General features: G+C 36.1%; 1 protein-coding gene across 4 annotated transcripts in view; it reads left to right on the forward strand.

Moving 5' to 3' along the window:
• Positions 1 to 15,855, forward strand: part of SLX4IP (SLX4 interacting protein) — a 62,577-nt gene that overhangs the window by 14,278 nt on the left and 32,444 nt on the right. For all 4 annotated transcript variants that reach the window (XM_026052913.1, XM_026052910.1, XM_026052912.1 and 1 more), the window contains exon 3: positions 15,419 to 15,508. In XM_026052913.1, the coding sequence (XP_025908698.1) occupies positions 15,419 to 15,508 (90 nt within the window). The remainder of the gene's footprint in view (positions 1 to 15,418; positions 15,509 to 15,855) is intronic.

Here is a 15,855-nt window from a genome sequence, read left to right on the forward strand (position 1 = left end):
ATTTCTGAATTTTCTAATTTTAATACTTCCAAATTACTGGGAGAAGAAGCTGTTATAAAGAAAACTTTCCCAATGTTCATTGAAAATATCAGATGTAAGCATATGGAAGACCTAAAGGAGCAGGCAACTTTTCCTTTCCTTTCTGCTTCCCTTTCCTACAAATGAAATTAGTAAAAGGGCACATAGAGAAATAAGGAACCAGAAACCTCTGTCTTTAACTCTTTTACGCTGACATTCTTTATTCAAGCTTATACTTTTACTGTCTTTTGCATATAATTTTCATACTTATACTATATATTATACTTATATACTATACTATATACTATACATATATACATATACTACTCATTATATGTATATTGCACATGGTCCTTTTAAGTTCTTCTAGTGCAATCTTGGCTTTGGAGTTCCCAGTAAGATTTTAGAAATTGCATCTGCTGGGGAGCTTGGTATGGGCAGGAGTGGTTCATAAATAGGTGCTGGAAAGATTATGATCTCTCTTTGGCTATACGAGGAAATCTCAGTTCAGCATCGTAGATGGAAAACATTGGGAGTTCCTGTACTGGACAATTGAAGGGAGTGTATTGGTCATACTGCACATTTGCCTATAGAAAGTGTTGCCATGTTTTGGTAGTAGACATGAAATGGGAGGATAAGCTCTTGCTATGTCAACCTTTAYATCTTTTGTAACTGTGTGAGTGGTAAATCTACTAATTAGTCCTCCTGTGTTGCACATAGCTGCATCCTTTTCCTTAATGGAAATGCAATGTTGCCCCTGGTAAAGCATGAGAAGGGTAGGGCTTTGCTTTAAAAAAAAAAAAAAGTTCCCCCTAGCTGCTGCAGAACCCTTCTTGAAGCTGTTTGCAGCCTCAGGGGTTTTTAAGCAAAGCAACAGCAAATTGGAGGTTTAGAGCTTTCAAGTACTGCAGCTGTAATATTATAATGCTGACAGTTGTAATAAAAATGAGTATAATTTATTACAACTTAATTGGTGGGAGCATAAGAGCAAAATTGCCAGATTTTCAGAATATTTAAATGTCTTTTTTTATGATTTCAGTTTCAATTTCTTGATTTGCATGTTCCTCCCCCTGATTTTTTTGTTCCTTTCTAAGTAATATAAAGGAAACAAAAATTAACTTACCCTCCTGAAATATCATTTCTGTCCTCTTTCAGAAATGTTTTTTTCAAATTTGCTTGTTAATTACATTTTAAAAGGGAGTAAATATGTGGGTATGTATATATTTTGAGACTCTTTTTAAGAAATCTCCATCTCAACACTTCTAATGTTGTAAATCTGGCATTCATTGTAATTATAATAGGTTGTTTCATGCTGTTTCTCCTTATATTCATGGTTATGATACTGAAATGTTAGGACCACACACAGGCAGCAAAGTCTCTAGCCACTTACGCATGTAAACAGTCTGACTTTTTACAAAGTGGAAAAATATTTCTTGTGCACTATTTTAACATGATCAGCATGTTAAAGCTCAATGTGCAACTGTGTCAACATTTCTTTGGCTGTAACCATTCGTTCTGTAGCCACCTTATAATATGTAAAATCTGAAACTGGTTTGTTTACTACGGGGATTTGTCAGCAATTGCTGTCTATAGACAGCTTAGTACTTTCAAATAGATAATAGATCAACAAATATTTTACTTATTATTATGGTTTTAGTAAAACAAAGATTTTTTTTAATCTGGTATATGTCTTTCAAAAAAAAGTCAAAGTAATAGATTTTATGAACGTTTTTGATATCTTTTTGTTATTGGCATGCAGAGGTCAAATACATGAATAAGATTCTGTAACTTAGMTTTCACATGAAGTTAATGATAGAGACAAAGATAGGCATCTTTTTCACTCTTTCAGGCTTCAGTTATCTTGAGACCTGACATGCCTTCAACAGAACAATGTTTGTATCTGTTGAGGTAGTATATACTAATACAAGTATTTTAAAAAGTTGTCATCTTACCTAAATGTCAAGGGGGAGTCAGTGTGTCACTGCTGTGTGGTATGTTTTACTTAATTGGCCTTTTGATCAAGTTAAAATCTGGGAAACAGCTTAACTTGACAAATTTACTTGCAGTGGTGTAGGGGCGTRTGCGAGGTCCTCACTCTTTCTTGAATTCTTTCTGTAGCTGCTGTACTTGTGTTTTCAGTCTGTTTCTGCTTTGCCACGTGCTTTTTCCCTTACAAAGAGGCGACAAAAGTCTGTAAAGAGCAATTTGTGGTTAGAAAAAATAAAGTTCACTTTGGTGTGGTATAAGAGCATGATTGAAGTATTTAACGGTATACTTAACAGGAGTAAAAGTACCTGATCTCAGGAGTCCATATTCCAAGATTTTGGTAGAAAGATTAGAACATTTGTTGAACATTTATCTGCTAAGTTTACTACTCCTAATCACTTAGGAGAGGACAAAATAATCTCTATTTTTTCAATATTATAAAAAGAAACTCTTTATAAACAAAGAGAAAGGAAAAAAAAATCTAAACCATAGCCTGTAAGAACACATTGATTTTAGTATGGTTTTGTCATCTACATTTATATAAAACCTGTGTGTATTTATATAAAACCTGTGTGTATTATTTTGTCTAAGAAATTTATTTTTCCACTTTTTAAATATTTAAGTATATGGCCAGATAGTTCAAGAGGTGCTTGTTCGATAAGGTGGCAGTTTTGATTGCAGCTCAACACTATGTTATAGAAGTTTTGACCTATGAAAGGCTTTCCTGAGTATAGTCAGTTAATTTTTTTCTCTCTACTTGTGCATGTTCAAGTATTCATGACTTACTGATCTATGAGTGCAAGAAGATATAGTTCTTGCTAAGCTCAGAATGACTTTTTAATCATGTAACTATTTATGAGTAATCTTCGACCTCATTAAGGAAGATTGAAGGCTGTATGTGGAAAACTTTAAAGCCAGCAAGATATGGAGCATCTAGCACTTCTATCACGTGATAGTTATTAATATTAATGAAATTTAAATGTTTGCACTCCCTAGACTGTAATGTTCTCTTTGATGTTAATTACAGTAGATCAGCTAAATTCTTTCTTGGTGTCTGACAAGTAAGAGAATATTTCCTTTTCATTTAACTATTTCCCATAGCAACATAGTAGGTCATAGCTGTCAGTTAATGACACACATTTTTTTTTCTGTGCGTACTGTATACAAATCTGTGTCTTTCCATGCTTTCCACTGTATCAGTCTTTGTTACCAAGATTAAGAAACAATTATATAAAGATAAAAATATGTGGAGATGAATGTAAGTAGTATAATGAAGTTTAGCAGCATTCTCAGATATGATATTCTTTTATTACTGACACAGGTAAAGCAGACACTGTCTTCCCTTGTTCCCGTCTTTACATTCCTGGATATTCTTATTCATCTCTTAATCTCTCTGAAGAAAGGCAGTTCCTRCTGCTTAGGAAGCTAACATCCTATGCATTTTTGAAAATTAAACCAAAAATGAGCTATTGCTTTGAAAAAGGGTAATTTCATTTACATCTCAAATGTGTGTTTTATGTATTGGCTCTTTAAAAAGATGCAGATGTGTAGGAACTGAAAATTCAAAAGTCTAGATTTATAAATATTCTTGAAAAAGGTGCATTGGCATAAATTGTCTTATCAGTCATTGTCTTCACTAGCTGATTTTCAGACAGGGACGGAGTGTGAGCTTCTGTCTATCTTTAATAAATTTCTGAAATGATCCTGAAATTTATGCCTGAATATTTAGACCAAGATGCAAGTAATTTATGCTATTGCAAATGCTTTTTGTTTTCTATGTCAAACTCCTAGAGGATCTACTTGTGTTTACATAACAGCAGTTCATAAAGATCATGAAGGATCTTTGTGTGTCTTTAGAAACTTCTGTGCAGAATTTGACATTATCTTTTGCTATCTCTTCCCTTGCTGCTAGTACTCTYAGTGTAGTCTTTCTGTGGTGTGTTTTAGTGACAGTCTCTTGCTCTTTTTTTTTTTAAGTGAAATTTTCATTTCATAACAGAAATACTTCTCATACTTCTCAGGGATCTTTATCTGTTAAAAGTGACAGTGAAAACAAGGTAATTAAACTTAATGCAGTAATRTAAAGGCTTCAGTCTTGAACTGCCTATTCATTATGTCACATTAATCTGTAGTCAAATGGTTAATACATGAAAGTGGTATTGACTGAGGTGTTTAACTGTATAAATTCCTGGAGAACTTCCTTCAGAAAACTCCTATTACTAACCCAACAGTTCTTTACAATTTTATATTACAAAAAGTACCTGCTTTAAAAATCCTTAATTAAAAAAAAAAAAGTCTTTGTAACATTAAAACTTAAATGGGAAAGTTTCTGGCAAGATGCAAACGGAGATTTCATTTAAGCATTTAAATTCATAGTGCCGGACAGAATTCCTTGTTTCAGTATGGCTTCTTTGTGCAGGATTTTTCATTTTTACATGATATCTTTATGYTATTGAGTAAATGCAAGTTGAGGGTAGGATTATCTGCAAGGTYGCAGCAAAACTTAAAACATGATGGGCAAAGTACTTATTGAGGTTGGAACTAGAACTAAACACAAAAGGAAATGTATATGGCCATACTGAGAGTTATAAATTAAGTGTTAAGGTTTCAAATCTGGGAAAGTATCATCAGAATTTAGAAAGTTCTATTTAAATAGTCCATTCTCCTCACTTTAGACATCTGTTACTGGTTATTGTTTGAGTGACCGCCATATACATTATACAAAAAAAGAATGTGTTTTTTGTAAGATCTTTGCTAATGTGGCAGATAAAATCCCAGTGTTTGATAGCAGTGCCAAAGGGCAAAGAGGTGCTGAGCAATATTCCTCATCTTCACCATAACTTTCCTTCCTGGAAAAACAGGCTTTGACAGTGGGAAAATGAAGACAGAGATAAGGAGAGGTGGAAGGAAGCTTGGGAACTGAGAGTGATACAGACCAGAACTGTGTTTCAACAGGCAGGAAAAAAAAAATCTTCTGCATTAATGCACCAATAATTATTTCTTTGTTGACTATAATTTAACTTATATGTCCTTACCATGGTAATAAATTGAAAGACTAGTAAGATATGAACCATTTTTTTTTTTGGCAATTAATGTAACCTAGTTCAATTTTTACAGTCCTTGTAATTGATTATTGACCTGTTAAAACAYACTGTTTTTATTATTGTGAAGTGCTATATTGCTCTCAGACTTTTCTTTATCTTTGTGAATTTGCAGGGTATTTTTCAGAGGAGCAAAATGAGAGCTGCTGAAAACAATTTCTCTCTTGCAGGATTTAAAGGATCTGGAACTGCTGATTGTCTTCATTTTTGTTCTTTGCTAGGGTAGCATTTCTGTGCAGCAGATTAAGTGTTTGCTGCACATCAACTGTATTTGTTGTCTCCTTGCAGAGCTAAGCAGGTGAATATGGGTCACGGGAACTCAGGAACAAATCTGCAATGAAGACATGTTAAAGTTTAACTAAAGCAAAATGTATTGATGGCTACACACAAACATTACAGTTAGCCAGGATTTAACTCTGGTTGTTGACATCTTAGATACTTGCTCTTAGATAGTATATCTAGTTTTACTAAGGTGCAAAGATGCATTGGGGAGGAATTGCAACCTTGATAAGAAGGAAGAAACTCTTGARTGGAAATTTAAGTTTATGAATCTTAATGTTATGATGTGTTAGGAAACTTCTGGCAGTTTTATATGATTTATTTGATGGCAGAGCAAGAGGGGAAAAGCTGATAAAAATAGAAAATTATCTGTGGCTAGAAAAAATATTAAAATAATTTAAAAGATTATTTTTAAAGGACTTTTGCAGAGGGTCTCTGCTTTTTCTTTTTGCTTTTTTTTTTTTTTTCCCTATTTTTGGCTTAATGTAGGCAAAATTTGGGAGATAAAGGTGAAGACCCAACACTTGAGGGAGGAAAACAATGAGACAGCACTAGCTGAACATGATGCTCTGTGCTTGTACACAAGAACAGAAAGCATTAAAATACATTGCTAGAGTTTCACAGTGTACTAAAATGTTATTGTTACAAAGCCAACAATTTTGAAGACAAACACATAAACTTTGAAAACTAATTTATGAATTTGTGGGGTTATAAATTGTAAAATAAACAATGGGTTTTAGTATAGTTTTCTATTTTTGTTAATTCATGCTCTGAACTGKGATAAGTACCCAAAGCCAAATCTTAGCATATGTGTTTGAGTAATAAACTTCTGGCAGATCTTCTTGTTCTTTGCATTTAAACTGCTTCACTTCCAGATATTAGACAGTGTTTCATATGTTGGGTCTATCAGATGAGTAAGTCTAACATCTATGTCAGCCAAATTAGTACAGGCTCCATTAAATTAGTAGAATCAATGTAGATAAGTGCAGTAGATTAGGAAAAAGTGTAAAAGCCATTGAAAAAGGCAGTCCTTCATCACAGCCTACTGAGGGCGAAGAAAAGGGAAATCTCTCTCTAAGGCATTTAGATTTCCAAAGAGGGATTGATAAGGTGCCTCCTCAGAGTCACCTGAAGCAGGTGAGCTGAAAAAGGCCCTTTCAGAGATTACCTGGCTAAAGAGTAAGGGAGGTGGAGTAAATATTGGAGTCAAACAGTTAATTCCAGGGGCTGGGACTGTCCAGAGGGTTTGTAAATGGTCTGAGTAGTGAGCTGAACACGCAGGGCTGACCATGAAATACTGCAAAAAGATCTAATAATAATGAGGGACTGTACAATAAAATGGTAGCTGAAACCCAGCATAGCAAATGAAATGCATATAGGCGTGAGGGAGAAAAATCTCCAAATTTGAATATATAAACCGTGGCTCCTGGTCAAGCTGCTGTAACTCAGAAGAGTTCTTGGAGTATTTAATGCTTTATGAAAGCATCAGCTCAAATCAGAGTAGCTCYAAAAGCAAAGTCACTTTCAGGATTTGTTAAGAACAGAGGGAAGAAAATATAAATGCAGTCATCCACCAYACAAATTGAAGGTACATATGCTCTTGGAATACTTCATACATTTATAGTTCTTTGTAGTGGCTTTAAGAAAAGGAGAGAGGTGCTGAACTTCTTCAACGTGAGAAACGATTTAAAAGTCTCCAGTGTGGAAAAGAGAGAGCTGGTGTTAAGTGAGAAGGGATTAATAGCGGCCTATTAACTTGTGGATGTCAAGAAGAGATAAGTAAGAAATGATCATTTGTTCTATTTTAATAACTAAGGGTATGAAATTAAACCAATGTGGTAGTTTTGAGCTGAACAAGGTGCAGGTTGTTGTGCTCATGCCATGRCTTTGTGGCTCTGCCTGCCTCCGGACTCTGCAGATAGAGAAATTCACACCGTTTCACAAAGCTGTTTGACAAATTCTGGTAAAAAAAAAATCACCTATGAGTTGTAAATATACATATCCACCCCGTGGCTTAGAAACCCCCTGAACTTCAAGTTGTTGAAGACCTAAAACATCCACTGAGAAAAGTATCATCATTTGTTTAACTCTTSTATATTGTTCTGTAGGTACCTGCTTCTAACCACTGTCAGGCGCAGCAATATAGGGCTGTGCGTGCTTGAATTGACCCAAAACAACTTCTTATATAATTTAGCTGTATGTTTTGTTAGATAAAATCAATGATATTTATCATTTCAAGTGATTTTAATGGTTTCTGTGTATTAATTATCACTGGAACTAGACTTTTATAAACATAATTATGAAAAATGTTTCCAATTAGTAACGTAGTCTACATGAAATTTAAAAAAAGACTTTGAAATTTAAAACTGCAACAATATGATTTTTAAAATACATTCCCAAATACCAGCTGATACAGAGAGTCCTCTAAATATTGTTTAAAATTATACTCTTTTTCTTCTTTGTGGCAACATATTTTTCTGATCTGTGTGAAATAAAAAGAAACTTGTTAGAAAACACATCAAAGGAATGGGCCTTCTTGCTCTTTTTCCCTCTGCTTTTAAATAGTCCTCTGAAAGCCTGAAAGCGGGCCGTTTCTGGTATACTTAATAATAGATAAAAATGAGCAACTTGATAGCTATATTGTCTGTACATTATACAAAAATCAGTGTTCTCTTTTGTGTTTTCATTACTTAACTGATCACATGTGAATAAAATACCTGTCAATGGTCTTGGTAGCATGAAAAGCAATTATAAAAGCTGACAAAACCAGTTAAAGATTAATTTATGCCTGTGTAAAGTATTGAATTTCTTTCTATTATCCATGCAGCATTTGTTTTAATGTGAAAAACAATTTTTAATTAAACTGCTTTAGTTAGRTAATCTTTTTTCCTCATGGAAGAGATTTCTGAAGGAAAGTGTTGAGAGTCGTGGGGCCTTTGTGGGTTTTGTTTGKTTTTTTTTTRCAGATTGAGAAACTGAGTTGCAGAAGGTTTAAGATTTGCAGAAGGATGCCCTGGGTTTGGGTTACAAAGTGTTGGTGTGCCAGCTGCAGGTATTTATATGCTGTTTACTAAGTACCCTGTGCATACTGTGAAATACTGGTGCTGTSGTCAGGATAAGTAGCTGGTGTGTTCCCAAATTCCTCCTGAAGGCCTAAAGTCAGAGCACAACCAGATAGACTCTTTTGATTGCAGCTGACTCAAATTAGGGTATAATGCCCCCCACCTGTTTTGCATTGCCCTCATCTCCTGCCAGCAGTTACCACACTCTGTGTTTGCTGGATACAGGTGTGAATACTCAGTCCTGGTGGATTTCTCCTAAAAGGGTTTGGTTTGATTTGGTAGTTTTTAGGATGAGTCTTAAAACAACTGCTGTGTCAGAACTTGTTTCGTTGCATGGCAGTTGTGGCCAGTGAGTTGTGGAAGCTCTGGCGGCGGAGAGGAGGAGGCAGAAAGGTCGAGGACCAGTGACCTGGGGTTCCTTCACTAGAGGTTAAGGGCTTTTAACTGGTGCTAAGCTCTACACTGAACGTCCTTTCTAGTGACAGGCATTCTCCTAGGTATCCAAGTGGCCTTGTTGTCACCTACTGTTCAGGGTGCAACTCTGGTAATATTTTACAGGTATTTTGATAAATCAAGTGTTGCTCCTTTCCATTCCCTTCTTCTTTGCCTAATTCTTTTTATTTAAGCGTAAAAGAGATGATGTCTTTGGCAGATGTAAGCAAGGTGGTGGCTGTTTTCCTGGAGCACCTTTTAGAAGTCTTGCCACCTTTTGCCTTCCAGCTGATAGTCCCTTAAAATTCTTACTAATCTGTTTCCATTTTGAGACCCAATGTGTTCTCCAAGCACGTGACTGGTTTTTCAGGAGWAAGATTTAATATCCCTTGTTGAGCTGAGAAACTCATCTGTTTGCCTTTTGTCCCTTTATAGGTGAAGGATTAGTTTACTTTATGTTGAGCTTTCCTYTGTGTTGACTGAAGTATGTGCTACTTAATTTCGGGTTTTTGTCCAAAGGAGTTTGCTTCTGTAATACGCAGTTCTTGGAAGTGAAACTTTTTTTTTACATTATATCTGAAAAAGTTTTCATGCTGATCTGAAACTTTCCTGGCTTATTTTAGCTTCAGAGTTGTGTTAGTTAAAAYGGAGAGTTAAAAAATAGTGACATTTTTCAAGTGTATAAAACATCTCAACCATCTGACCAAATTTAACAATATTAAGAGATGCTTTAATTTGGCTCGATGTTACTCTTTTTCAAGTAAAAATATTTTTGTTTTATACATTTGTCTTAAAGTCTGAACATGTGTAATAGATGTCTCTTTAATCTGTGAAATTATTTTGGCATGAAGACTTAACATCTGTAGATATTTTGCAGTGAAACATGGACTGCAGATGTTGGGTTTGGTTTTCTGTTCCCCCTTGCCTCCCACTGAAGTAGTTGTGTGCTGCGGTAGGCAACATCTCCAGGAGAGGGAGGGAAGAAAGTAAGGGCAGGTGAGACTTCTTCATTTAGTCTGAAAAGGATGAGAAACCTTGTGAAATAATTGCAAAATTAGGGAATGCGCAACCATTTCCTGCTTGGCACGTGCCCCCGCTTTCCCATCCTGTTTGTAGGAGGGAAGTCGGTCCTTCCCTGTAGCTGCCGTGCAGTGGATCCAGGAAAATGTTATTGGATGCCCTGTGTGCTGGAGACCTGCAGCTCCCTTTGTCTCAGGGATGAGCACGTTACCAAACACTGTGTGTTCCCTCCCTCACCTCAYGAGGACTTTTAAATCATCTTGTTCAGGATATCCAAATGCTGGATTTATTTCTTCTGACATAATGCACATCAAAAGATATGCAGGATGATATCTTTTTCACCTTAATTTTTACTGCATTTTAATATTATGGCAATTTTAACTTTGTCATRGTTGAACATACCTGGAAACACATTAGAAGTAGGTGGCACATTGCTAAGGTGCTCAGCTGTTCTGTATGGTCGAGGTCCTATTTAATAATCTGTGGTTCTGGATTAAAGCTTGGCTTGTTAGCACTATGGTGTAGCTTGTAGAACTTGTATGAGAAAATCTGTGAAAGTTACTTAACAAGTGAAAAGTTTGAAAAAGCTTCTAAAATCTATTCAGAAATTGTATCTGCAGAAAAAATTATTGTCACTTTATTGCTTGAGGTTGTTCAATTGTTGGAAACTTTAGTCATCCCTGCCTTTTCATGTCACGACTTCAAGTAGCCCTTTCTGGACTATGAAMCTATAATTTTTCTGATTATTTTGATAAATCCCTGGACTTTTGAATGTTTAGAAATAGCTACTCTGAAATGTAGTAGTTACTACAGTGAAGCGATACTACAGTGAAGTGAAGTATTTCTCTCGTCTAAAGTGCTGAAGCACAAGGAAGTAATGATAATCTAGGGTTATCAGTTTGAMATACTTACGATAATATCTATATACTATCTGATCATCATTAAAAAATAAATTCAGACATGCATAGTTCTTTGTATAAGGTGTCTGCTGGTGTCATTATCTTTTCATATCGATAAGAAACTAAATCCCAGCATTGACTTTCCAAAACCACAAAGGATATCCCAAATTCCAGTTTTGTACTGCAGTAACAAGGCTGCTGTTCTCATCATGAATCATTTCCTTGAATCACTTTCCTAAGATCAAACTTCTACTGTTGATAGCTAAGGGTGGGAGCAAGATAAGGCAGCTCTAAACTTTATTTGCACAGAGTTATCAAGGATCGGGTGATATGTGGTACCACGTTATCCCATGGTACCTATTGGTATGTCCAAGCCTTCTAGCCTGTCCTTGATATCTACAATTAAGGATATATATATATATGTGTGTGTGTGTGTGTCTATATGTATTTGTGAATATGGTCATCAATGTGGTGAGTGTAAACACTGCCTCTCACCCAAACCTACCCCTGTTCCACTTGGAAAAGAGGTTAGTTTGTCTTTGTAGTTGACTACCTGTGATTTTAAAGATATTGTAATACTTGAAAGTTATACTGTCGTACTTAAGTAATGTTATACTTAAAAGTGCTTTAGAACAAAAGGGTGAAAGCAGCTTGTTGGAATCTCAAATTATCTTTTTATTATCTTAAACAAATACTGTGCTGCTGTTTCTGTACTTCTGGATCAGTTCTGACACAGGCAGGGGCATGGCAATATATCCTTTCAAAACAACGTTGCAATTGTGCTGCAACTTGGAGACTTTGCCCTGAGGAAAAACTTGATTTTTGCAATTGTTTGAGCTCCAGCTACCTGATTCCTTTCCACATGTAGGCTAGAAAACTCCTACAGAATTGGTACCAGACCAGCAGAGATTGACAACTTAAATTAAGCTTAATTCTCTCATGCAATTTATGCCTCTTTTTCAACATTGTACTTGATAGAGCAGTTCTCGGAGACCAGTTCAGATATTTAGATTAAGTAATGACTGCTCAGCCTGATTGCAGGCGATGAAGGGTTCTGTTTGCATTAAAACATTGTCTTTACTAAATAACGTGGAAAGGTTTGGCTACTGCAAATAATCGGGGTGTTTTTGAAGTCGCTGTCTTGATTAATTCATGTTACTCCGTTGATTTGGATGAATCTCTCACAATTATGTGTTTTAACAACATCGTATTAGTCCTTAATTTGTATGTCTTCATTATAAATCACACCTCCATCAGAACTSAAGCTATTTAGATTTCTCTGTGTTTTCTAGGGGTTGAAGCACCCACACATCTTTCATGATGAAAGACAATAGGAGAAASCAGAATATAGCATTCTGTCTATCCACAGCTTCTAGGAGTCCATTATATTGCATTGCATCTTAGTTTCTGGTGGTTTTCTCACACCACTGTTTTCTCGTAAGTTTGTTTGAAAGATCTGTTTGTAGCTCCTTGTTTGACATGTAGACCCCTGTATGCTTTTGCTTGAATTCTTAGATTTGTTACTGCCTTCCTCTAAAACATGAGAAAATTGAAGACTGCTTTTGGAATTTCTGCTGTATAGACTACACATGTAAAAAGCGAGTCAATGGCTTTTGAAAATTTACTTAGATGTACCCCCTTCAGCTTATAAATGGAGGGTTTAACTTCTTTTTTTTTTTTTTTTTTTTTTTTTTAAATGAAATGTTGGAATGCATTTTAGCTTGGCTGATTCCTGCTGAATGTCCTCCTGGCCAGTTGCTGTTGATCTGCTGTTCCTTTTCTGGAGAGATTTTGAAATCAGAGGACTGAAAACACCAAGATGTTAGCTGTTGACTCTAACCCTTCCTTAATATCTGCTTTTTGTCAGAACTTTTTGCAAATCCAGTAGCTCCAATTTATTCCTGTTTCAGACTTCCAAAGACTGTTGCAGTAACTCTAGAGCGCTTGCTGGACACTTAGACTGCCTTGTTTGTTTGTTTATGGTCCAAACAAGCTTTCTGAACCTTGGCAGAGCTCAGGCTGAGGGCTTGAATTTCTAGTTACCCTTCCAGTCGTGCCTCTCTCCATCATCTTCCTTTTTTGTGCCTCAGAATCTTGCAGTCCCGTTTTGCAACTGGTACAAGAAACTCTGGATTCCCCAGTAATGCAGTGAATGGCTCCTCCATGAGGGTATTTTGGCTCACAGCTTATCTGCTCAAAGCCGTGTGATGCCTGTAACGAATCGCAAGTTTTTCCAGAGCTAAACAGTCTCTCCCAGAAAAGAGATCAAAATTAGAAGATTTAGCATTTGAATTTTCCTGCTTTTGCTTCTTAATTCTTAACTATTCTGAAACATGAACTTAGTCCTTASTCCCCCAGAGAATTTCTACATGTGGCTCCTTCTGGAACTTTTGCTCTTTTAGTACTTTCAGCCCTTCTTTTCAAGTGACCTTTCGAGTAATTCTGTAAGATCATCATAGCCAAGGCAAGAAATAAATGCCAAACCCAAATGCAGGAGATTTTGGGAAAAATCTGTCAAAGTCATTTGCATATCAATGTATAACTTTATCTACTACTTAAAATCATGAGAAATATAATGTAAGGGGTCACCAAACCTCTTTAGCTCTCATATAGTCATCAGCAGTAGTAACTGCATCAGTAGCTGTTCCATGCACACATGCAGGATGAGGCATTTGGCTTCTTTGAAAAGCTCTTTCTAGTTTTCCTTGAGGTGTCTGTCTATATGGTTTTGCAATTAATGCCAAATGAGTCAAGTTAATACTTAGGATTAGATAATATGAACTTTTGTAATATATATCTTTGTTATAGGTGCTGACCAATGAATAAATTAAAGGCTTTTTCTTCCAGAAACAGGCAGTGTCTGGTAACTTTGAAGGTCAGTAGCCAACTCACAGGTTTACTGGCGCTCACTAATGATTCATCATTTTTGAGCAAGATTTTCTCATTAATTTAACCCTTGGAGAACTTTGCTGTTGCAGCCATGTGGTGATTCTTGGCTCTCTGGAGGAAAGAGAAGCTTTTTGATAAACTAGATGAAAGCATTCTATTTTTTTCAGTTAGTGATACCTGTAAGTAACTGAGAAGCTTCTCAAATTGTTTTTTCAATGCCTGTCTCGCTTGCCAGAGATTTCCAATATAATATTATGAATTTGATTGTAGTAATATTTAAATTGTTTACAAATGTCTCTTCACCATTAATTATGCCAAGTGTTGATCTAAGTATTAGTAATACTAGAAATATATAATTTATGGCAAATGTTGGTATGAGTGGAAAGGTCATACCTAAATCCTTTTTTCTATAATAAACATAGAAGAAAGAGGTCTCTTTAAGGACTTCTGCTATACCATAAACATTAGATATAGATGTACCTTTTGGCTATAGGTGATGTGCAAATTTATGAATAACTATATACTCTATATGAATAGTTCTATTAGCAATTGTCTTGGATTATGCAGATGTTTAGCAGTGCAGGGCAAATATATAGAAAGATTTGGGGCACAAAGCACACGCCACAGCGTGGATTTGAAGCAAGCAACCCTAACAACTGGAATTTGTGTGTGCAGTTGAGATTTGGCTGGGCTCAGGACCCCGTTTCCGTTTTGTGAGGCACTGCACGTGTGCAGTTGTCATGATGGTGCCYGTCCAGCCCTCTGACAGAGCGAGTTTCGAACATCACGAGGGGGGCACAAGCAGCCAAAAGGCAGCGCTGGAATTGGCTCTCGTCTTGCAAGTTGTTTTGCTAAAGGCAGCGTTGGTGACATCCTGTGCTGTGTGACAGCAGARGAAAAGGAGGGGAGGCTTCAACTGTGTTATGCATCTGCACGTGAAAGGGGAAGTATTGTCTTGTTAGGGGATGTTTAGTTCATACTAGAACTACAGCCGTGCATTTTTTCTTTACATTAGCATCTCGCTGCAATGACTGCTGTATCAATGGCAGGAAATCACTAAGTCTCTTGTGTTGCGTATCCTCAATTAAGGCCTATGAGGGAACATCACCTATAGATGATGACACTTGAAATACAAATAGAGTAGTAATAGCTTAGTTTTGATTTAACTACTCGATTTATTGGCTAAATGATGAGTGTAAGTGAGTATTAGCTGGTTACCACAAACTTTTCAGACTTGCTTTTCTTCTATTAACTAATGTGGAGAGGTAGAAGTTCTAGAGGGGCTAAGTTTTTAAAAACTTTAAGGATTTTAACATGCAAAGTAGTTAACTAATTTAGTGATACATTTTCAGGCAGTGGAGTGACGGGAGTTTGTTGAAGTAATAACCTACTTTTYCTTCATTAAAATATGCTTGCAACTTGGATTTTAAGGTGGCGTATACATAACAGAAGAAAATTCAGAGTATTTGGGCTTGCTGTTACTGTTGTAAGTTTTCACCTAGCTGTCCAATATGTATAAGGGTCGTCTTTTTTTTTTTTTTGTTAAGCACACAGACAACAGAAAATTTGTAATTCTATACCTTAAAACCTTAAAATCGTTCATGAATTCTTATGTTATGTTGTACCCATGTATCAGATGCATGTGCTTACCTGATTGTTTCCTTCCTTGTCTGCTAGACATGTGCTTCCTCCCAGCTCCAGTTAACTTGTGTTTTTTCTTTTTTCTCTCTAGTGTGGGAACTTTGCTGTTCTGGTGGACGTTCACATTTTGCCTCAAGGCTCCAGTAGAGACACCAGCTGGTTTTCAGATCATGAGAAGGAGGTACAAGAAAAAAAATCAGTTCTACATCAAAAGCATGTGGCTGCAGGGAGAAAAAGTTGGATTGCACTGAAGTGCTTGGGATATTTCAGTGTTATGATAAGAATATTGCAGTTATACCTAACTCTGCGCAGTTCCTGTGGGATTCCTAAGGCAATAATGTGCTATCAGTTCTTGGGTCACTACATGGTCACTTGCTCTTTGCCTTTAAATTTTAAAGTCGGTGCCTGTGTGCGCCTGCTGGTTTGATTTTTCTGGCTTAAATAATTTTAAAAATATCTCCCATGAGCGTTTGCAAATTATCTTATGAACTGTGACAGATACCTTTCCTACAGAGCTCATGAGCTTGT

The sequence above is a fragment of the Nothoprocta perdicaria genome, unplaced genomic scaffold (genome assembly GCF_003342845.1).
Source record: "Nothoprocta perdicaria isolate Ctin4 unplaced genomic scaffold, notPer1 scaffold_93, whole genome shotgun sequence".
In the NCBI taxonomy this organism is placed as follows: Eukaryota; Metazoa; Chordata; class Aves; order Tinamiformes; family Tinamidae; genus Nothoprocta; species Nothoprocta perdicaria.